Source organism: Cetorhinus maximus, chromosome 8, assembly GCF_964194155.1.
Source record: "Cetorhinus maximus chromosome 8, sCetMax3.hap1.1, whole genome shotgun sequence".
NCBI lineage: Eukaryota > Metazoa > Chordata > Chondrichthyes > Lamniformes > Cetorhinidae > Cetorhinus > Cetorhinus maximus.
This window is the reverse complement of record NC_135886.1, coordinates 51,896,716-51,920,239: the sequence shown is the minus strand read 5'-3', so window position 1 is coordinate 51,920,239 and position 23,524 is coordinate 51,896,716. Positions and strand designations below refer to the sequence as shown.

General features: G+C 46.1%; 1 protein-coding gene across 1 annotated transcript in view; it reads left to right on the top strand.

Annotated features, from left to right (window-relative positions):
- The window catches only part of slc5a8l (solute carrier family 5 member 8, like), a 95,726-nt gene extending 76,309 nt beyond the window's left edge, over nucleotides 1–19,417 (top strand). The window contains exons 12-16 of the mRNA XM_078546228.1: nucleotides 3,940–4,026; nucleotides 12,917–13,119; nucleotides 14,692–14,795; nucleotides 15,743–15,837; nucleotides 18,631–19,417. Coding sequence (XP_078402354.1) covers nucleotides 3,940–4,026; nucleotides 12,917–13,119; nucleotides 14,692–14,795; nucleotides 15,743–15,837; nucleotides 18,631–18,756 — 615 coding nt within the window. The 3' untranslated portion in view covers nucleotides 18,757–19,417. The remainder of the gene's footprint in view (nucleotides 1–3,939; nucleotides 4,027–12,916; nucleotides 13,120–14,691; nucleotides 14,796–15,742; nucleotides 15,838–18,630) is intronic.
- The last annotated feature ends 4,107 nt before the right edge of the window (nucleotides 19,418–23,524 follow it).

Here is a 23,524-nt window from a genome sequence, read left to right as displayed (position 1 = left end):
GCTGATTTTAAACAGTGAAGTTCCCGACTCCCTCCTCGCTGATTTTAAACAGTGAAGCTCCCGACTCCCTCCTCGCTGATTTTAAACACTGAAGCTCCTGACTCCCTCCTCGCTGATTTTAAACAGTGAAGTTCCCGACTCCCTCCTCGCTGATTTTAAACAGTGAAGCTCCCGACTCCCTCCTCGCTGATTTTAAACACTGAAGCTCCTGACTCCCTCCTCGCTGATTTTAAACAGTGAAGTTCCCGACTCCCTCCTCGCTGATTTTAAACAGTGAAGTTCCCGACTCCCTCCTCGCTGATTTTAAACCTTGAAGCTCCCGACTCCCTTCTCGCTGATTTTAAACAGTGAAGTTCCCAACTCCCTCCTTGCTGATTTTAAACAACGAAGTTCCCGACTCCCCCCTCGCTGATTTTAAACCTTGAAGCTCCCGACTCCCTCCTCGCTGATTTTAAACAGTGATTTTCCCGAATCCCTCCTCGCTGATTTTAAACAGTGAAGTTCCCGACTCCCTCCTCGCTGATTTTAAACAGTGAAGCTCCCGACTCCCTTCTCGCTGATTTTAAACAACGAAGCTCCCGACTCCCTCCTTGCTGATTTTAAACAGTGATTTTCCCGACTCCCTCCTCGCTGATTTTAAACAGTGAAGTTCCCGACTCCCTCCTCGCTGATTTTAAACAGTGAAGCTTCCAATTCCCTCCTCGCTGATTTTAAACTCTGAAGCTCCGACTCCCTCCTCGCTGATTTTAAACAATGAAGTTCCCGACTCCCCCCTCGCTGATTTTAAACTCTGATGTTCCCGACTCCCTCCTCGCTGATTTTAAACAGTGATTTTCCCGACTCCCTCCTCGCTGATTTTAAACAGTGAAGTTCCCGACTCCCTCCTCGCTGATTTTAAACAGTGAAACTCCCGACTCCCTCCTCGCTGATTTTAAACAACGAAGCTCCCGACTCCCTCCTCGTTGATTTTAAACAGTGAAGCTGCCAATTCCCTCCTCGCTGATTTGGAACCGTTAAGCTCCTGACTCCCTCCTCGCTGATTTTAAACACTGAAGCTCCCGACTCCCTCCTCGCTGATTTTAAACAGTGAAGCTCCCGACTCCCTCCTCTCTGATTTTACACAGTGAAGCTCCCAACTCCCTTCTCGCTGATTTTAAACAGTGAAGCCCACACCTCCCACATCACTGATTTTAAACAGCGAAGCTCCCAACTCCCTCCTCCCTGATCTTAAGCACTGAGTGTCCCGACTCTCTCTTCTCTGATTTTAAACACTGAAGCTCCCAACTTCCTCCTCGTTGATTTTAAACAGTGAAGCTCCCGACTCCCTCATCACTGATTTTAAACAATGAAGCTCCCAATTCCCTCCTCAATGATTTTAAACACTGAAGCTTCTGAATCCCTCCTCGCTGATTTTAAACAGTGAATCTCCTGTCTCCCTCCTCGCTGATTTTAAACAGTGAAGCTCCCAACTCCGTCCTCACTTATTATAAACAGGGATGCTCCTGATTCCCTCCTAGCTGGTTCTCTGCTATTTTGATTCTTATCCCACTATTACCTAAATTTTGATTCCTGTGACATATCAAAGTTTTACACCTGGAAACAGAAAACGCTCATCCCGTCCTCTATGGAACCCAATTAAACACACATAGAGCACAAATTTACACTTGGTCGGAGGGGGAAACGCACATAACCTGCTCGAAAGTGAAATGATTCGTGTTTACGCCAGCCAAGCGCCCCAACATCAACATGCAGTCATGCAATTGTTCCGTTGGTGGGCATGCACTGTAGCCAGCAGCACGCCCGCTGACAATTAAAAGGCCATTAAGTTATCAATTAACTTAAATTTTTTGCTGCCCATCCAACCTAACAGTTGGCAGGCAGGCAAAAAGGCCAACCAGCAATATTTTGGAATCCTCATCCACGGTCAGGATGAGGTTTCCAAAAGCAAATAAAGATAAATTAAATGTTTTAAAATTGATTTAAAAACAAGTCCCTGCTCATGTGATTGAGTCACATGAGGGGACATGTTTCATTACACTATTTTTTTCGTTTCTCTTCCCCTTCCTGAGGCAGCTCTGTGCTGCAGGGAGAGTATGAAGCACATGCTCAAGTGTATGCGCAAAGCTCGCACTCGCCCGGTCTGCACTCCAACCCCCTCCCTCCGAACAGGCAGCGCTGAGTGCTGAGCTTGAGCGCTGCCGCTCGCATTTCACGCTTGCAGGATTTTATAGTCCCACCAAAGCCAATGAAGTTTAGAATGGCTCGCCACGACAGGGCCATAAAATTCTGGCCTGTGCTTCTACTGCTGAACACCTGGAGCTGGAAATGTCTGAAAGAGGGGAATTTCTTCAAGTGACCCTCAAAGGACTCCATAGAGACAGTCTCACCCAAAGGGCTCAGAAGACATTTGCTGTACAACAGGGGAAATACATTCACAAATACTCCTGTCACTGTATTTCTAGTGATTCACTAAACATGCTGAATTCAAGGAATGTTTTTGATTGTATTAACATAATCACCGCACAGAGAGCGGACTCATCATCCCTGCAACACCACCATCCCATCATCCAAACAATGTGTGCTGCAGAATGAAAATGGGATGAATTGAGTGTGGATCTTCCACCTCATAAGGCTCAAGCAATTTTGTTCTTTGAACAAATTATCAAATTTCATTCTCCTGCAAAGTACATGGGGAAGTTCCATTAAACTGACACTTTTGCCAGTTTCACTGAAGTGTCACAAAATGTCTATTTTCCAATGAGCAATGGACTGGGTGGGAATACTGAGGAAATTAAACGACAACCTAACAGACAATATCGATCACAGAATGAAGCCTGAACATTCATCTCCATTATCTGAAGTCTGCGATTAGATTAAATACCTCAGGGCTATTCCTTTCTACCCTGTATTTACTTGTGGTTTTATTGGGAAGGATTTTCCCTGTGGGCTTCCCCACTGTCGGCCTCAAATGTGGATCAGAAGCCCACATTGTGTGGGAAACAGTCAGCGATTTCCCCTGGTTTGGCTACTTAGTGTCTGCATGGGCTCTCAAGGCTTGAGGGAAACAGGAGGCCGTCCAGCGTGAAAGCAGCAGCAGGTAAGTGAGAGGGTGAGGGAGAGGTACCCCAAACTGGAGGCACCCATTCTCCAACCTTTTCATGTATAAAATGTGAAATATCCTCCAGGCCAGCTTGTGGTGGGCATCCAAGCTTGTCTGGAGCACTGGCCCCCTGGTCTACTGCCGGATGGCCACCCCCAGGCAGCTAGACTGTGCCCCACCACCTGTGGGGACCCGGAGGCAGAGTGGAAAATCCGTCATTTGTTAATAGGCTTTAATAGGGCTTTAAGTAGCTTAGTAGGTTACCTACCACTTGTGGGTGAGTCACCCTGCCGCCTCCCCCATGCCACCTCTTGAAAAATGGCCTGTCGGCGGAATGGAGCTGGGGAACTGGCATGCCTGCCAGTGACATGAAATTCCATGCCCACCTCCGTTCCTGCCTGCAGCGGGGGCTAAAAACCCTGCCCATTCAATTCTGCCTCTCAGTTTGTGCTGGGTTCAGCTAAATTGTTAGACATTACCTCAATATTGCATCTCTATCAAGAAAAGATTTCTAATTCAGTTATTTTAATCAATAAATATTCCGGACCATTATTGGCAGTTGCCTCCAAAGAACAGAGTTGAGCTAATGGAAAACTGGAAATTTCATTGAAATTCTCCAATTCCAGAGCATGCAATTTACCAAAGTGTTAATGGTAACTAATCATCCTGGTGATATTAGCAGCCTAAGGGTTAATACCAGTGTTAAGCTGACAGGCAGAGAAATGTAAAATATATCTGTTGATTGTCACTGGTGTCAGCAATTTCTCGTTTTAAAACTGCTTCAAAGCTCAGTGTCACAGATATAACAGCTCTCCACTTTCTCCTTCTCTGTTTTGCAGGCTGCCCTCACTATTTTTGGGATTGTTGGTGGTCCACTGCTAGGATTCTTCCTTTTGGGCATGATATTCCCTTGTGCTAATGCAACTGTAAGTACCTCACAGACATTGGGGATTGATGGAAGGGCGAAACAGGCACTAAATGGGTGGTGGAACCAAAAAGGATAGAAAAGAGTGTTTTCTACATGGGGAAAAGCTAGAAACAGTCGAGGTCCAAAGAGATTTGGGGGTCCAGGCACATCAATAATTAAATGTCATAATCAGGTGCAGAAATAATCAGAATGGCACATTTATATATTTTTTTTACAAATACCTATAGGATACAAGTTACAGATGGTGTACCCACACTCTTCTTACTTCCCCTCTCTCCTCCCCCAAGAACTGCAACTGAAGGCAGCCCCAGCTCAGATACTGACACCATGGCCAGGACTTTTCCTATGCCAGGTGGGCTGGGCGGGAGCAGGCAGGGGCGGGCGCAGAGCTGATCGCCACCCGTGATCGACTCCGCACCGTCATTTTACGCGGGTGGGCCAATTAAGGCCTGCCCAGCGTAAGACACGGCCGGTAGCGCTCAGTGCTATCTGTGTGAGCGAGGGGAGGAGAGAGAGTTGGGGCCAGTGGTCTTTCGTGCACGCATGCGAAAGAGCGCAGCAATCTCCCTGAGGCACGGAGCTGCCTCAGGGAGATTGAATGTATATTAGAATCATGAAAGAAAAGATTTAAAAATTTATTTAAACATGTCCCCTCATGTGACTGTGTCACATGAGTGGGGACATGTTTTTACATTCATGATAGTTAATTTATTTATTTAATAAAAGCTTCAGGAAACTTCATCCCGCCCTTGGATGAGGTTTCCTGAAAAACGCGAAGGCTGTTTGGCCTTTTCGCCTGCCTGCCAACATTAAGTTTGGACAGGCAGCATTCTTAAGTAGTTTAATTAATTTCTTAATGGCCTTAATAGGCCGTTTACATTTCGGGGACCGGGCAGCTGACTACGGTGCGTCATTTTATGCATCGGCGTGTTGGGCCCACCCCTGCATGCCGACCAGAAGATTCTGCCCCATGTGTATTTTATTGGGTAGCATAGAGGAGGGGGATCAATCTGTGGTGAAACACTAAGCGTACTTGTGGTGCAGAAAAGGCAGGGGGCAAGAATAGCACAGTGCCAGCTTGCCGGAAGGTGAGTTCACACACAAATTCTGCTGCAGAGGACTCGGATGACGATTTCTGAAGTTAAGGCTGATGGGTGTGTGCAACAAAATGCCTGTGATTTGGGAAGGCCCCTGACACAAAACTGGCATTCAATGTCAGGGAGCATTCAAGAGTCCAACACCAACGGAGAGTTTTCTGCTAAGCTTGAAGCATATCCTTTCTAGCATGAAACTTGTGGAACCAACCATGTTGCAGTATCTGATAGACAACTTCCGAGTGAATTTACACGCCCAGAAATCAGTGTTTCACATCCCAGTGAATTCACGCACCCAGAAATCACTGTACCACATGCCAGTGAATTCACACATACACAGAACTCACTGTGATACATCCCAGTGAATTCACATACCCAGAAACCACTGTGTCACATCCCAGAGAATTCACACACCCAGAAATTACTGTCTCACATCCCAGTGAATTCACAAACCCAGAAATCACTGTGTCACATACCAGTGAATTCACAAACCCAGAAATCATTGAGTCACATCCCAGTGAATACACACACCCAGAAACCACTGTGTCACATCCCAGTGAATTCACACACCCAGAAATCACTGTGTCACATCCCAGAGAATTCACACACTCAGAAATTACTGTCTCACATCCCAGTGAATTTGCAAACCCAGAAATCACTGTGTCACATCCCAGTGAATTCACAAACCCAGAAATCATTGTGTCACATCCCTGTGAATTCACACACCCAGAAATCACTGTCACATCCCAGTGAATTCACACATCCAGAAATTACTGTCTCACATCCCAGTGAATTCACACACCCAGCACTCAGTTATTTTCCTGAAAGTGAATGATAAATATAGCATAGATACTGAATTAAGAAGAGAAAATGCTGGAAACACTCAGCAAGTCTGTGTGTATCTGTGAAGACAGAAATTGTAATTGTACAGAATTAGATTCCAGAGGCAGGTGGATTGAAAAACAGGGCATGATGACATTTGGTCGGGCTGCAAACATCATCATGCTCAATTGCAATTTCACCGACAGTGGACAGAAAGCAATTAAAGGCCCATTGAGATCATTAAAAAGCCAGTAGATCAAAATATCATGAGGCCCACAGCTTTTTATGGGCTGCACACAGGCCACATAGAGGGGGATGGTGGGTGGGGCTCAGCGACTTGACGAAGTTTAATGAGCAGCAGAGTGACAGCATATAAAGCGGTCAAGAGTATTCGGGCTGAAGCAGTGGAGGCAGCAGTAGAAGTTGTATTGGGAGGTGAGGGACAGAAATCTTTGGATCAAGTAGACCCTCTGGATAAAAAGCTCTTCCTACCAAGGGCATTTTGGAGGTCACCTGTAGAAAGTGGGCTGACAGTGATTGACCCCTCAGAACCCATTGGAAAGGTGCTCACACTGCATTGTAAGCGTGCTGCTGTTACGGGCATCACATTGTCCATTCCAGTGGAGGCTCCTCCAATGAGGAGAAGATCTAGAGACCGAGGGAGAGTTGGGAGCTCAGCCAAGCAGCCCTGCTGGCTATCTGTAGTTGCAGACCAGTGATGGGAAAGGGGCAGAAGGCCACAGGGTACCCTGTGGGCGCAAAGACATGCCAGGAGAGGAGGCTACCCAGTAAGCAGGATATATGGCAGCTTATGACCTTCCTATAGATGTTGGAGAGACAGCATCTCAGGTCACTGTGCCTGTTCAGAGAGATCATGACAGCTCTGTGCAATGTGATGGCAGCAGAGGCTAGTTCTAATTGTGCGGGTGGGCATTCAATGCCAGTGCCTCCCAAGCTTATAGTCACTTTGAACTTCTACACCTTAGGCTCATTACGGGGTGGTACTGGTGACATATGCAGCATCTCCCAATCAGCTGCACATCACTGCATCAAAGCTGTGACTGATACCCTCTTCAAAGGGCCAAACGTACAGCAAATTTATACCGATGTGAACAGTCAGGCCAAGCAAGCCAGAGACTTTGGCGGCATCGCTGGATTCCCCCAGGTCCAAGGAACCATTGATTACACTCATGAGGCCATCAAGGCTCCCACTCACCAGCCAGCAGTCTTCATCAAGAAGGGATTTCACTCCCCCACAATGTCCAATCCATCCATGACCACTGCTAGCAAATCCTGCAGGTATGTGCTCACTAAAGGATAAGTCACAAGGTGTAAATTCTCTGACACTCCCACTTTCCACAGCTTTTTGCTTACCCAGTGTGGTTAAAAGGATGGATACTTGGAAACAGGAGGTATCTGCTGAAGGGATGACTGATGAGTCTGGTGAGGAATGCACAGATTGAGGCAGAGGAGCTCAACTATCGGTCTACTCAGGGTGAAATGTAGGTGCCTGGGCTGTTCAGGTGGTGCCTTCAGTATACATCAACAACGTTCTCGGATTGTGGTTGTCTGCTGTGCCTTGCATAACCTGGCATTGCAGAGGGGAAGACCCTGGCTTGGATGACATCCTGGACCTCGAGGCTTCCTCAGATGAGGATGGTGATGGAGAAGCTGAAGATGAGCCATAGTATCCAGACCAGCCTATTGTGCCACTTGAAGGCCCTCAAGGTTTAGGAGCCAGGGAGGCTTGGGAGCTCTCATCCTAGGGCTATTATGCTGAGCTGCAGCACGCCAGACACCAAAAATCCTCATTACAGTCTCACCAGAACCTCTAATAACTCGGCCATCAGTGCATAGTATTTCTACAACGGTCCCTCCAATCAGCACAGATGCCATGGTCAACCCCAAGCAGCCCCTGACTCACCGCCTCCCACACACATTTGACCTCGGGCCCATCAGTACAGTGAGACAGTCACAGGCACAATCTGACATTTAATAAAGGAATCCCAAGATGGCAGGACTGGAAATTCCCACCCAATGTCAACAAACTTTTGGCTGCTCTCCATATTTTCCAGTCCCCCCCGTGACGATGCCCGCCACTGGTGGGACCGAGAAATCCCGGCTGATATGTTTCACACAGACACTCATCTTACACCCATGATCTCCAAGTGCTCTTACAGTGATTTCTTAATTCTTTTCTGAGTGTTCTGTGTGGTGCTCCCGCTTCACTGCCAGCTGTGGTGGAGGCATGCCTTGATGCCTCTTGCCTGGGATGACCTTGGAGGCTGTCCTCTGGCTACCTGATGTCGCAAAATGATCAATGACAGCAGTTTCCTCTGTTGCTGCAGCACCCTGAGGTGCTGGTATCACTGACAGAAGAGCGGAGGCGACACTGTCTGCGTGAGGCATGCTCTGAGAGGAGCCCACAGATGCAGACAGCTATTGCTCATCCACCTTGTGAGGCAAACATGTACCTTCCTGCTCACCTGAGAGACCTGTTGGAGACCCCAGGGACCTTGTCTTCCTCTCGCCTTGTGATTGCTCCACTGTACTCAGGAACAAGGCAATGCCATGCAGGTCTGCACAAATCTCCGGTATCCACTGACTGATCGGTTAGGTCTGGCAGTTCAGGACACTCACCAATCTCTCAATGGAGGATGCCATGAACTCAAGCGAGAGGGAGATTGCAACACTCATGGTCTGTATTGACTGCTCCACTGTGCAAGCCAGAGTGTAGATACCCTCTGGAACCTTCGCCAGATCTTCATGCACCTCAGGCTGAATGTCCAGCATCTGCTGCCTTACTGTCAACTCCAGAGGCATGTTATCACCATGGGGTTTAGCATGGGCCTGGCCTCCCACATTCCTCTGAGTATCAAAGGCTTCAGCTGCCACAGTCTCTGACAGATGGTCCAGCCTTTATATAGTACTCTCACCAGTTTGAGACCCTGAATCTGTAACGATGTGCAGACCCACTGAGGTGACAGTATCTGCATTGGTTGTGGGTGGGAGCGAGGATGTGATACTACACCCTCTGAGGTCCCCTCCTCCTCCTCCTCCTCAGAGGTGGACGGAAGTCCCCGGACATGTCACTTGGATGGTCCTGTGCTGCATTAGTCACAGAAAACAGAAAGACAAAGACCATGTGACCCTCCAGACAGAAACACACAGACATTGCTGCATCTTGTACATGTCTGCAACTTGGACTAAACGACAAACTCTCATGCTTGCCTATTTCTCCCCTCAGACCCTTTATCTGAGGAACTCACCCTCCACAAGAGGATGTCTGTCTTCACTGTGAGTGATGGAACGCTCTCCTTGCTGGCCTTTAAGCTCCACTGCCTCTTCCCCTATGACTGTGAGAATGGCAATGTTGTTGATGCCACCATTGGTCATTGCCCCTTCCCTCACATTCTGGGTCCTGTTCTCCTGTGGAGAAAAATGGGAGTTGTTTCAGCGCTCTGACTACAGATACCACACACTCAGCACACTTGTTGCATCTTCTTGAGCTGTGTCATGCAAGTCTCAGTCTGGAACTCGGCAGCACCCAGCCACATGTCCACCAGGCACCTTCCTCTTGACAGAGCTGCAGCCAGCCCCACCTCACACATCCCAAGTCCCCCCACCCATCTATATGCATCCAAAGGGAGACTAACATTTGTCACTCACTTGGCTGAGTGGGTATGGTCATTGGCCCGCTTGGGTCACTGGATCTGGACAACCCCACAGCTGCTGACCCCCTCTGCTACTACCATCCAGGTTTGTTTGTTTTGGCAGGGAGGCCTTGCTGTGCATTCTTGTTGCCTTTTGGATCCCTGATGTTGGCAATAATCACACTTTAATCTTGCAAAGATGAGAGCTCTTTATATTTAATACTGACCAAGCTGCCTTGTACAAAAGAAGGGCCCATTTGAACTGGCTCTATTATACATCACATGACTCTCCAGTGTAGACATAAAGAGTGGCTCCCTGGAACACTTACACAAAACTATTAATTCCTAGCTCTTTACAGGTATTTACAGATAATACAACAATATGTAACAGGCCTCTTTCTTCAATTCCTAGGGAAGAGGGACCTCTCATCTTTTCCTTGCTGCCTGGAGGAGGACATGGAGGAAATATAGGGCCATCCAGGCTCTTCCCTCTGCTATGCCACAAGTGGAAAACTTTGAGGCCTCTGAAACCTAGAGGGAGGGAGGCTGAGGGTCCAGTGGGCATCCACGGATCCTGCTGAGAGGAGGGTAGTCCAAGTTGGGTGCCACAAGGAGGCAGGTGAGGGACAGGTGGGTTCTTTGACTGACAGAGGGGTTGTCCAAGGTTGACAGGTTGAGCAATTGCTTCTGCTGGTGTAATCAGTACTCGCAATAAACTACCAGAAGTGCAGCTTACAGCTCTTCAAAGTGTCTGCCATTTCGGGTTCTGGCAATCCTTTTAAACTGGCTGCCAGCAACTGCTTCTGAGTCACAACTCGCCCCTGCAGCCACTGATCCTCTTGCCCCTGAGCTTCTATTCACCAGCAATTACACCGGCTGGCCACTAATTGGCTGGATGGCACTTGATCGCGGCAGGAGCAGAGGTTGCTGCGGGAAGCCATCCACTTCTGCAACCCCACCGGGTCACACGAAATTCCACCCATTAACTCTTTCTTTAGGTGTTTAGCTGAGTATTAGATACCTTTAATAAAAACAGAATTTCTGGAAAAACTCAGCAGTGTCTGTGGAGAAAGAAACAGAGTTAATGTTTCGAGTCCAATATGACTCTTCTTCAGAACTAGAGAGAGGCAGGAGCGTGATGTGTTTATGCTGTTGAAAAAGGGGGGAGGGGCAAATGAAACTAAAGGGAAGTTGAGGAATAAGCTAGAGGATGGGAGAGATTAAATACCACAGATGTCATGGAACAAAAGGGAGTTGCAATGGTGGTAGCAAAGAAACAAAGCATTGGTCCAGAGCAGGTGTTAATGGCAGAGTAAAGGTCAGCTCTGTTTGAAAGCAAAAACATGGAGCAGAGTTTTTGGGTTGATGGGCGACTGTGATCGGAGGGCCCGGGAGCGCCCGGGCAATAGGCCACTGATCGCAATCGGCCCCCAACCGCGATTTCACACTGGGCGGCCAATTAACGGCCAGCCAGTGTGAAATGCACGCTGAAAGGCTCAGTGCTGCCGGAGTGGGGGCGGGAGGAGGGCAAGCGCTGAAGTCAGCACAGGCACGGGGGAGCACAGCAGGAAAGCTCCCTGAAGGCAGAGAGCTGCCTCAGAGAGCTGACGAATTTTAATCAATAAAAACAGAATGTGAAATCGGGAAAAAATGTCCACATGTCAGAATGACACATCTGAACTTACAAATGATAAAAAAATTTTCAAAACATTTTAATCATTTTTTAAATTAATCATGGAAACCTCATCCCTCCCTGGGATGAGGTTTCCTCAAAAATATAAAGGCCACCTGGCTGGTGAATGGACAGGCAGTGAAAAATCGCCGTCAATTGCTATTTTAGTGGCCTTAATAGGCCTCTTAATTGTCGGTGGGCGCGCTGCTGACTCCTGCGCATGCCCACCGACCGAAATATCACGCGAGTGCGCGATGACGTTGGGATGCTCGCCCGACATCATCGCGCACTATTTCATGCTCGAGCATGTTGGGTGCACCTGCACGCTGAGTGGAAAATTCTACCCATGAAAACAAGAAACAAACTGACACTTGGGCAAAGATCAAAATGGAGTATAGAGTTCATGCTCTGAGTTTGTTAAACTCAATGTTGAGCCCAGAAGGCTGTAAAGTGCCAAATCAGCTTTTATTTTATTTAGATGTTTTTTGTATGTGGCCAGTCACCACCTTAGATCATCCTTACAAAACTTCTTTCCATTGACTTTGGGAACATATTTGTCTCCCACAGTTTTCAACTTGTATTTTATACCAATCTCATCACCGCGCCCCCCCCACCCTCCCACGCACTGCCCCCCTTCTCCCCACGCACCACCGCACCCCCTGCCCTGCTCCCCAATCCCGAGCAGGGTTAGCCAATTCACTTGATACAGATCTTCAGCTATTTTTAGCCAAGTTTCCCTTCTGAAATGTGGTACAAGTTGTAGATTTTCACTGTATCCCTGATGGTCCCTACATGAAGGCCCAATGTGAGATCAGGCTCACTACTAAACACTAGGTTTAATATCTATTTATCCCTGGTTACTTCATGAACACACTGAGCCAGGAAACATTTTCCTATATTTTCAGTAAACATTTCAGTTGCACTCCCCACCTTGGTGCCACTGATATGAGGCTGACACTCTAGTAAGGACTGTGGGAGTGCAGCACAGTCAGAGGTGCACCTTTCAGATGTGATGTTAAACCAAGGGACCATCTGCCCCCTCAGATGGATGTAAAAGATTCCATTCATTGGGGAGCAGGGCATTTTCCCCTAATATTTATCTCTCAACCAACTCCACTAAAACAGGTTATCTGCTTATTATGTTGTTGTGAGACCTTGCTGTGTGTAATTTGGTTACCAACATCTCCTACATTATGATAGTGACTACTGTTTAAAGTGCTTGACTGGCTGTAAAGCACTTTTGGATGTCCTAAAGTTATGAGAGGTACTGTATAAATGCCTGTCTTTCTTTTTCTGTTGATCATATATAATATGCTCATGGCTGGAGTGGAACCTCTTCCTACTTGGCATAAAAGCCATACTATTGATGACAGGTGAAAGCAAGCTTGATAAAATCTTTCCATGCAGGTGCAGGTTGAAGATGAAGTTTGCACTTTTGGGCTTCCTTGGGGTTGAAGCTGAATTTGGAATTCATTTTGAGAGTATGGAGTAAAATCCTAAGATCATAGAGCAGCAAAAGCAACCAGGGCTGCTGCCTGGCTGATTTGATGTTGTGATGAGATGGTACTTGGGGGCCAGTTATTGTTTTACAGTGACATGTTCAGCACTGCTCATTGACCTGATGACTGTTGTTCTATGTTATTGCAGGGTGCAATATCTGGTCTTGCTGTCGGTTTCCTACTGACACTATGGATAGGAATTGGTGGACAGGTCTATCCCCCACTACCCGATCAAACGCGACCTTTACCCCTCAGCATAAAAGGATGTCTCTTCAACATTACTGAGTTCCCAGAGCCAGTGACAGGAAGCCCCTGGACAACAATAAACCCAGTTTCAGAGCTGAACTCCAGGTAAAGTGAGAAGAACTAATGCCTTGCATAAGGAGCTTATCCTGGTGTTATATTTTGGTTCTGCTTTTGGAATTATATCATTCTGTTCATTTACCTTTCCATTATTTATTTCTGCCTCACTCCCTTAGATACTCCCCTTTCTCCTCCCAATGAAGGTCACGTGTCTCTTACAATTACTCTTAAAATGACCACTAGATGGGTTATGAGAGTCACAACATCAACAAATCCTTTTCTCCCTACACTTAGAGCCTGGTACATGGGGAATTGTCGACAACTCTCTTACTCCCTTACCCTCACCAAGCACATGCACTGATTGAGCAGAGTGGTCCGGGAAGTTGTTACTGGCATCCAGAGACCACTGTCTCTGTGTGAATGCCATCTCTGCCTGTGCCCTCTGACACTAGTCCCTCCCAAACTATGTGGCGTCAGGTGGAGATTGCTTAGTTTTAATATTATAGGCAGGCTCTCATGTGGCTGGTGATACTTCTTACGCTTCAGTCCTGCCCCCCACCACCCCCACTGGGAAGATGGGAACTATCAGGTCCAGGGCGGAACTTAGAATTTTTGGCCATTTCTGGGATTTTCGCCACGATGGAGTGCCTCTGTATCGTGGCGAAAATAAGGGCCCTTATATAAGTTATTGTTGATGATGTAAGTACCCACAGTGCTGTTAGGGAGGGAGTTCCAGGCTTTTGACTCAGCGACAGTGTAGGAACGGCAATATATTTCCAAGTCAGGATGGTGAGTGACTTGGAGGGGAACTTCCAAGTGGCGATGTTCCCATTTATCTGCTGCCCCTGTCCTTCTAGATAGTAGAGGTTGTGGGTTTGGAAGGCACTGCCTAAGGAGCCTTGGTGAGTTACTGCAGTGCATCTTGTAGATGGCACACACTGCTGCTACTGTGCATCAGTAGTGGAGGGAATGAATGTTGAAGGTGATGGATGGGGTGTCAATCAAGCGGGCTTATAACTTAGGACTGGAGTCAGGCTGGGGTTCAAACATGCAAGATTCACGGAGGCAGCTGGCCATTTAAGTCACCAGCTGCCTCCACTGAAGTGGGGTTTTGGAAGGTGTCATACTTCTTGAGTGTTGTTGGAGCCGCACTTATCCAGGCAAGTGGGGAGTATTCCATCACACTCCTGACTTGTGCCTTGTAGATGGTGAACAGACTCTGGGGAGTCAGGAGCTGATTTATTCTGTATAAACTGGTGGTTGCTGATCCCAGACCTCCATCTTTACATCAGAACCTTTCACTCTACCAATGACATTTCCATTTCCCCCAATTGTTATTTCTTTCGAGGCTACCAGCTTGGTCATGGGAAGTGTTTATAGTGTGAAATTTTCCAAACGTAGGACACTTACAGGCAGCAGGGAGCTAGGCTTTCATCCCATCAATTTGGCCAGGGTTTGAATCCAGCTTCAAGATTTGGAAGAGCAGCAAACACATCAATTACTCTCCTCAATCCGCTTGTCTCTGCTTTATTAATACAGTCCACTTCACACTATAACAGCCTGTGGTCTTTGCTACACTTCAATCCCAAACTTAAAACTTGTTCTCTTCTTCAACTGCAGGCCAGCAATTGCAAACACTTTGTATTCAATCTCGTACCTTTACCTGAGCCCATTAGGAACCATGGTTGTCTTGATTGTTGGGCTCATAATCAGCTTGCTGACAGGTTGGTGCTTCCTCTATATGAATGTATAATAGGCAGGTCAGATGGTGACACATCATTTTAAAGAGGCACACAGAAACATTAATCTAAATTTCAGTGCAATAAAGAACCAATTAAATGCAGCCAAGAGGAATTGTCTTAGGCAAACCTGTCCAAATATGAGCTGCTACCCATCCTGAATAGGAATGAGTCTGGAGCACAACACTTTGCACCACATCCCTGTGGGAATGAAATTGGGGTTCCATATTTCAAGTTGAGCCATTCATTGACCCACTATATGAAACCAAACAGGAGTTAGAGTTTCAACCCAGTACAATTTGCTCGGTCTCAGCAGCAGGGTTATTTCAGATCTGTGACCTTTAGACCTGAAACGTTAACTCGGTTTCTCTCTCCACAGATGATGCCAGACCTGCTGAGAATTTCCAGCATTTTCTGTTTTCATTTCAGATTTCCAGCATCTGCAGTATTTTGCTTTTGTATCTGGTTTACTTTAACCTGCACAAGTTGAAGCTGACTTAATCTTGTGACACACTATTTATATAAAGCTAGTCCCCATTCAACATTGTTTAAATGAAAGACTAATTCCATTAAAAATCAAAGTGTTCCGTATTGTATTATTTATCTGGACTGGGACATCATCACAATTTCTGTGGCTGTCCTCACACCTCAAACATAAAAAATTGGTGAAAGTTTTGTTGTGACGCTTCTTTTAAAGGCAGAGAGTGGCCTGTCACAGGAGATTGCCAAAGCTGCTCTGTTAGACTGTGGCAGAATTACTCAGCCAGATTCTCCCACTAGACAAATTGTTTAGACTCTGCTGCTGGTGATAGGGCTGTGATCAGCTGTTTGCTCTGTGCAAAATCACATCTGACTTCTCCATTCTCAATGAGTTTTCTGAGCTGATGTGCCCATCATGGGATTGATGTGAACCCTGCTATTGATTCTCACAGGAGGAAGGAAGAACAAGGTGGATGAGAAACTCCTGATTGTAAAGAGAGATCTGCTGTGCTGCTTCAGCTCTGCCAAGACAAATGTTCACTCAAAGGTACTTAACGAGAACAGCTTGAATTGTGCTTTCTACTTTCAGGTGTGTTATAGAGTACATTAGAAATTCTCTCATGTTCAGTGTTGCTGGTCTCACATAAATGGACACTGTGCCACTTACGGTCTGGAGATGACCTTTACTCCAGTCATATGATAGTATGGCCTGGAGAGGGAATGTGGGGAGGGAGCAGGGGTAAAGGTCTAGGGGGAAGTGGGGGTTTGGCATTCATACAGAAGGAGAACAAACAGACTACTGATTAGAGTGAATTACTAATTATTTTATAGTACATCTTATAACATATTCATTCATGGGATGTGGGTGTCAATGGGTAGGAAAGCATTTATTGCCTATCCCTAATTGCCCTTGTTCAGAGGGCACTTAAGAGTAAACCACATTGCTGTGGGTCTGAAGTGATATAAGGACGGCAGATTTCCTTCCCTAAAGCACATTAATGAACCAGATGGGTTTGTACAACAATCAACAATGGTTTCACGGTCATCATTAGACATTAGACTTTTAATTCCACCATCTGCCACGGTGGGCTTCGAACCTGAGTCCCCAGACTATTACCCTGGGTTTCTGGAGCACTAGCCCAGCAACAATACCACTACCCCACTGCAACAAGATACAGCACACTGTCCCTGCTAGAAGTGGGTTAAATCCAATTTTCAAGCCAACCCAATGGAACCCAGTGAGCCCTGTGCTGAAGAAGAAAGTCTTCATTCTCTACTGTTGACTTCATCAGCAAATCCCCCAAAAGTGCAAGTTTCTGTCTGTTCTTTCATAGCTGAACAGGAAACCAGAAAATCTCAATGTCCGGGAACTGAACTGCAGAATGCTGGACACAGGTTTTCCCATTAGGCATCTGTGTCCAAGATTCAGAGAGTGGATCAAAGGCTCCCTAAGGGCCATTGCTGGTTTTCAAGTGGCCCACTAGCAAAAATAAAAATCCAAATTGATATCCTCCAATGGCACATCAAATCTCTCGCCAGGCATCCATATTCCAGCTACAAGCACCCCCAGGCCACTGATCATATGTCTCGTGGTGGGAGTCAAGACAATTTAGAGAACAGCTACAAGAATGGCGAAATTTGAAACTTTCGACTGTGGAAGTCACTGAGAGGGATTGTTAGCATGAAATGTATCAAATAGGATGTAGTTGAAAACAGTAGAGCCAGAATAACATTACAAATCAAAGTAAAACAAACACTGGTCCAAATCAAACCAAACACTGCTCCAAATCGATTCATGACAGTAGAAAAAGGGGAAATCAGCTCTAGATTGGAAAGGATAAATTTAGGAGCTGATATTGGGAATTCCTTTTGCCATGAAGAGTACACTATGTGTAAAATGATCTTCTGATGGGATTGGAGAAATGAAATCCCTGGACTCTAAAACCCTGGAAGCTAATGATGGGGAACTGGAGGGTGTCTGAGTTCGTGGGCTGTCTGTATTGATGCAGATGCATCAAGGGATTTCGTCACCTGAACCTATCTTGTGTTCTGAGATTTTGAGATGTCTTCTGGCTGGGGTGAATTGTCTGGTTTGCCGCAATCCAAGAGCATATGTTAGCAGTCATGGGACAAGACAAATGAAAGGATGACTGCTGATTTGATACCCACTGTAATTTTGTTTTTCCATATTATTATAGCTTCAGACTTGTATGGACAGTATGGTGGTGAGCACTGAAAACACACTGTAGTCCAGCACAGAAACCAAGGCCTGCAACACTCATGAGCTGCCTGGGGCTACCCAATCTAGCCAGTGAGCTCAAAGGGCACTGGGAGCCTGCACACATACTGTTTGGAACAAGCACCCTGGAGGGACTCTAGGATATTGAAGGAGAACTCCACTGCATGGCCTTCCCTCAATCCTGTGTTCCCCGCCTCCGTTTCCTCCAGGAACCTCTGTTGGCACTCAATAGACAGCATCAGTCCTGTCATCTTTGTGTTCTTGTCACTGGCAAGTCTGCTCACTAGAGGGCAGTGAAAGCAAGGTACTCCAGAATGAATGTGGTGGGACTGCAGTATTACCATGTGTTCAATGGTTTGTCCTGCTTTCTACCCTTTATGTAACCATTAGCACATTCCTTAGATATTATCACCACCATCAACACCCCTTTGTCCTTTTGTCTATGACATCTTTGGCAATCTCTTCTTTGCCTCCACCTATCACTGGCCCTCTATCCAGCTCTACCTGTCCCACCCCCCTCAACCAGCTTATATTTCACCACATTTCTATATTTCCTTAGTTCTGATGAAGAGTCATACGGACTTGAAATGTTAACTGTATTCCTCTCCGCAGATGCTGTCAGACCTGCTGAGTTTTTCCAGCTATTTTTGTTTTTGTTTCAGATTTCCAGCACCCGCAGTATTTTGCTTTTATCTTAATGTTCAATGGAGGTGCTGCTGAGAACACTAATGACTGTTTTCTGGTGCTTCTCCGCCACCTAAAGACACTCAGTGGTACTGCAGGCTGTTCTACAAACTGAAATATATGCCAGAATTTCCTTGGTGTTTCTCCCAGGTGGCCACCTGAACTTCACTGGAAGATCAGTGGAAGCCCCAGATACACCGTGTGACTGGGATTTACACTGACGTAGCTGTTGACCAATTGGAAAAAGAACCTGAGGATGTTCCTGCCGATATATGTTAGCAGAGCAGATTTCCAAATACATACATAGATGGAACTTGTGTTTCTAAAAGGCTGTGAATTGAAACTGTTTGTATTTTATTGACTCTGTGTTGGCCTCTGGTGTAGCTGCTTTAACCATCTTCCCCTTTGTGCCCACAGACTGAGATCACCAAGGAGAATTTGGATGGAATAGCCGATAGTGGAAAGGACAACCCCACCTTCAGTGACCAGGAACTCAACTATTCTGAGAAAGAGAATCACATTCAATCCACAACATATTTATAGCGAGCTCATGGACCTCCTCTGATAAAAGTGTAGTGAGCCAATCATCAGGCTTCGGGGATTTCATTTCCCCTACCTAGTGCACTGGATATGTCTGTGTAAAAACGCTTTGTGCACCGTTTCAAGGATCACTGGATTTGAAATTCCACAGAGCTCTTCCCAGCTTTCTCAGTACTACTCTTAACCACAGTGTAAATGGAATTTTCCACTGCACTTCCTGTCCAATCTCACCAGCAGAAGCAGCTCCACTCACCAACCTGCTTCTTTCTTAGGTTCAAAGTGGATGACCTTACATGTCCCACATTAAAACCAATCTTTTACAGTTTTGACCACTCACTAATACTGACGCTTTGCAAATTTCTGCTTCCATCAATTTTCTGTGCCACCCAATTTAGTATCACCAGCAAAATTAGTAGTGTGGCTCTCCATTCCTTCAGCAATACAGTGAAAAGCTGAGGTCCCAGGACAGATCCCTGAGGGACACCATTATTCACATTCTACCATTTGGAGTACGTGCCTATTTTTCTCTCTGTTTCCCATCTCCTAACAAATTCCCCACCCAATTTCAATAGGTTGCCTCCAATTCCATGCACTTTAATTTTTGCCATACTCTCTTGTATGCAATCTTATTGGATGCCTTTTGTTAGCCCACACAAACAACATCCATAGATAATATCACCACCTTCAACACCTCTTTGATCCTTTTGTCTGTGACATCTTTTGATTATCTGCTCCTATCACTGCTTGCTTGTCCCTACAACCACCCCACCCTCAACTTCTCTCCCCCCGCCCCCCACTTTAAACCAGCTTATATTTCACCCCTCTCCTAACTATACTCAGTTCTGTTGAAGGGTCATGTGGACTCGAAACGTCGACTCTTTTCTTCTCCACCGATGCTGCCAGACCTGCTGAGTTTTTCCAGGTAATTCTGTTTTTGTTATCCATAGACATTCCCTTGTCGATAGGGGTGAAAATGGTTGAGGACAAAAAGGTCTGAAATTTTTTTGTGACAAGGAATCATAGCACTTTTTATGATCCCGCAGTCTAAACTTAAAACACACAGTTTGAGTGTGTTTCCCCAACTCCCCACGCCAATGTCTTACTCACATGTGTGAATTTATATCTGGAATAAAATTCCCACATATTCAACAAAACAAAATTCCATTCGAATTGCAACTTTGATCAGAAATTCCAACTCAGATTTATGACTTCAAACATCTCCTCATTTCATTACTTATTCCCTTAAGATAGGTCACAATTCCCATTGTGAAATTCACTTTAACTCAAAAGTAGTAAAAGTTACTGCTATAAGAATTACAATTTCAGGAGAAATTTAAAACATACTCATTCACACAAAATCTTTATCACACACACATTTTCTACTTTGGAAGCTTCCAACTCCACAATATTCCTTTAACTTTGTCAACTCAAATCAATAAACTTATCACATGTTTTACATAAACAAAAGAAAATAACTTCAGCCCTGACTGCTCAAGGTTTTCTTTCTTCAATAAGCTACAAGCAAAATACTGCGGATGCTGGAAATCTGAAACAAAAACAAAAATTGCTGGAAAAATTCAGCAGGTCTGACAGCATCTGTGAAGAGACAGCATCTTTCTTCAAGGTATCTTTTGAAATACATGTAAGAAGGAACTCAAGAAAAAGCTGAATTTTCTCAGTACGACATGCTAACTTCAGACAAAATTTAAGCAGCCCCACACAGCGTGGGGGAGGACCCCCTATATCTCTGTCTCTCTCAGAACAAAGAACACAATCGTCTTGTTTTTGCAATCCAATATCCATGTTGTCATACTTACACCAATTAAGAAAAAAAATACAGCTTTTGAAACACATTAAACAACCACCTGATTTAAAACCACCTACAAAAACAGGCCACAAGGGGTTAAACAACTTTTAAATGACACAGAGACTGCCTTGCAAATGCACAGAGAAAATCAAAGAGACAAAAGGCCTAGTCTCTCTCTCTGTCTTTCTCTTAATCTCACTCACTCAACACAAGAGCACACCACCATTGGATTTAACACTTCCAACATCCACTCAGTGACAGACACTGAACACTGGAGCACAGACACACAAAGTCAAGCAGGACACTCTAATAAGATTAAACATGTAAACACAAACTGAACCCACTCACATACACACATTTACCCTTCACACAGCATTTTAAAACCTACCATGCGAATCTTCCAATTTAACTTCCTCTAACCATTATCTTTCAATTCATGCACCTTTCCTTTTTGTTTATTCTCTTCCTCTCGGTCAGATTTAAAGGCCAGAGTCAGTTTCCTCAGCATACCTGCCTCTGTATTTGTCAGATCTTCGAGGTCGAACCACAACTCTGTCCTTGCCTTGATCCTCGACAAGCTGTTAGCTACTAGGGTCCTTAACCAATGATTCCTGGAAGCCCCTATTAGCTGCGCTTATGCTAGATTTCCCCCCGTAGAGTTTTAGATAAACGGGTCATAAGCTATCTGCAAAAGCATCTGGCGACTCACCTGCCAGCTGTCTGGTCTGCTCAACCTGCAAGATCGGGCTGCCTTGGTGATGTCCAGTGCCACTAATATTTCATCCTTCAAACCGTCTGTGGTGCCCCCCGCTAGGAAAAACAGAATCAGTTTCTTCATTCCCTCCTCATCTTAATTATTGATTCTCTATATATTCTCTATGCTAGCGAAATGGGCAGAGGCGTCCCTTCCATGCTTCAGCTTCAGCACACTGGCCAGGGTCATATAAGGGACCACATAATCACTCTGCAACCATGCGGACCACTGCCTGCTGGGGGTGGACCAAACCTTTCCTGTCACAGGAGACACATCGGTCTTGGTGGTCCCCGTGCCTTGGAATTCAGCCGACACTCACTATACTGGGCCCCATCATCGAGCTCCTTTCTCTCCTCACCCCAGTCCACCCCAACTTCCCCCAATGCCACAAGACAAGCCATGTCCCTGGCCCCGGATAATGCTAGGGTCAGCTTACGGATTTTTTCCTTATGGTGCCCGTGGTCAGCGTCTTCATGTAACCAATTTTGAGCTACCCTATAAACTACCTTAATATCCTTCAACTGTCCCTCAGCCTTGTCAGCACTCTCCAAATTCCCGGTGCTTTCCTCACACTGAACCTGACACTCCCTTATACTCTCGGTGACCTTACATTGTAGATACTCAATCGCATTCCTAGATGTTTCCTCCTGTGCTTTCCTCTCCTGCCTTTCATTACTTAGATCTTCCATCAGCTGATTCACTACGGCCTCTCCATGTCACTTGCCTCGTTTTCTAATTCCCCTTTTTTTCCTTCTAATCTCTTGACTCTCTCTGTGAGAATCTGTATTTGTTTCTGCATGCACAGTAACCAGATTGCCTTCTCCTTTCATTCCCTATGTAGGCTGCTACCTGTACACTCTGCTGCCCTCTGCTGGGGACTGTCAGAGTGCATCATTTCCAACACCCACGGCTTGGAAAAGTTTACCTTGCTCAACAAATACAAGGATATCCTATCCTCCATTGAGGGTTTCTTGCCCTTGACTCTGTCCTGTATTTTGTTCTTAACCTTAAAGTCCCTTCATGGTCTTCAATTTGCTGGGGTTCCCTTTGCCCCCTTTAAACATTTCTTGGACTTTGGGGTTTATAAAGAATAAAATTGCACAGGCACAGTATTTGGCTCAACCAAGACTTTGATGTTTTATTGAACCCACTAATGTCCCTAATACAGATACTTTTTTGACCAGTTAAAATAACACAGGAAAATCTCAAAATTAAAACAACCCGCCCTCAGTACAAAACCTCCTGTGGCTGGCTGAAATTGACACCCCAATTCCTAGCTAACACAACACTAAGTCACCATGGGGAAAATTTTCCCCCCGTTGGGAAGTGCAGGAGCGGGCACGGGCAGGCGCCCCTCCGATCGGCACCCCCAATCAGGGGTGCGCCACTATTTTATGTGGGTGGGCCAATTAAGGCCCTCCCAGCATGACGTCCACCCGGAAGCGCTATGCACTCCCTGTGCAGGCGGGGGGGACTCCCTCAGCTGGGAGTGTGCTCTTTCTGCCTCAGGGAGATCAGCTCCAAATTTAAAAATGATAAAGCAAATGATAACAACATTTCCCTGACATGTCCCCTCATGTGACACTGTCACATGAGTTGGGACATGTCCATCGCTTTCACTGAAACCTTTGTTAAATATTTTAAAACCCTCATGTAATCTCATCGCACCCGTGGATGAGGTTTCAAGCTTTTTCTTAAGCCCGCCAGGGCTCCCAGCCTGCCCGCCTACCTTAAAGTTGAACGGGCAGATCCAGTAATAAGCTTAATTGATTTTTAAATGTCCTCAAAAGGCTGTTGACAGGTCGGCGGGCGCGCAGCTGGCTTGGCTGCGCCCCCACCAACCTGAAAATGGAAATGACGCGGTGTGACGCTGGGAGTTCCACCCGACGTCATCCTGTGTCATTTTACACGTCGGCGAGCAGGCCCCGCCCCCGCTTGCCGACCGGAAGATCCTCTCCCATGGCTTGGTTTAAGCTTACAAAATACAAGCAAAACACTATGGGTGGGATTTTCCGCACCCGCCCGCCGCAAGTCAATGGACTTCTGGCTGGGGCGCTGCCTCGTCTGCGGCAGGTCCTGCCCGCAACGGGGCCAGAAAATCCTGGCCTATGTCTCATCCTGAAACCTTCCAAAACTCTCAGACCAATATCACTATGATTTGGCTGAAAAACACTTACAATCCCCAACATGGCTGGTCTGTCCTACGTTGA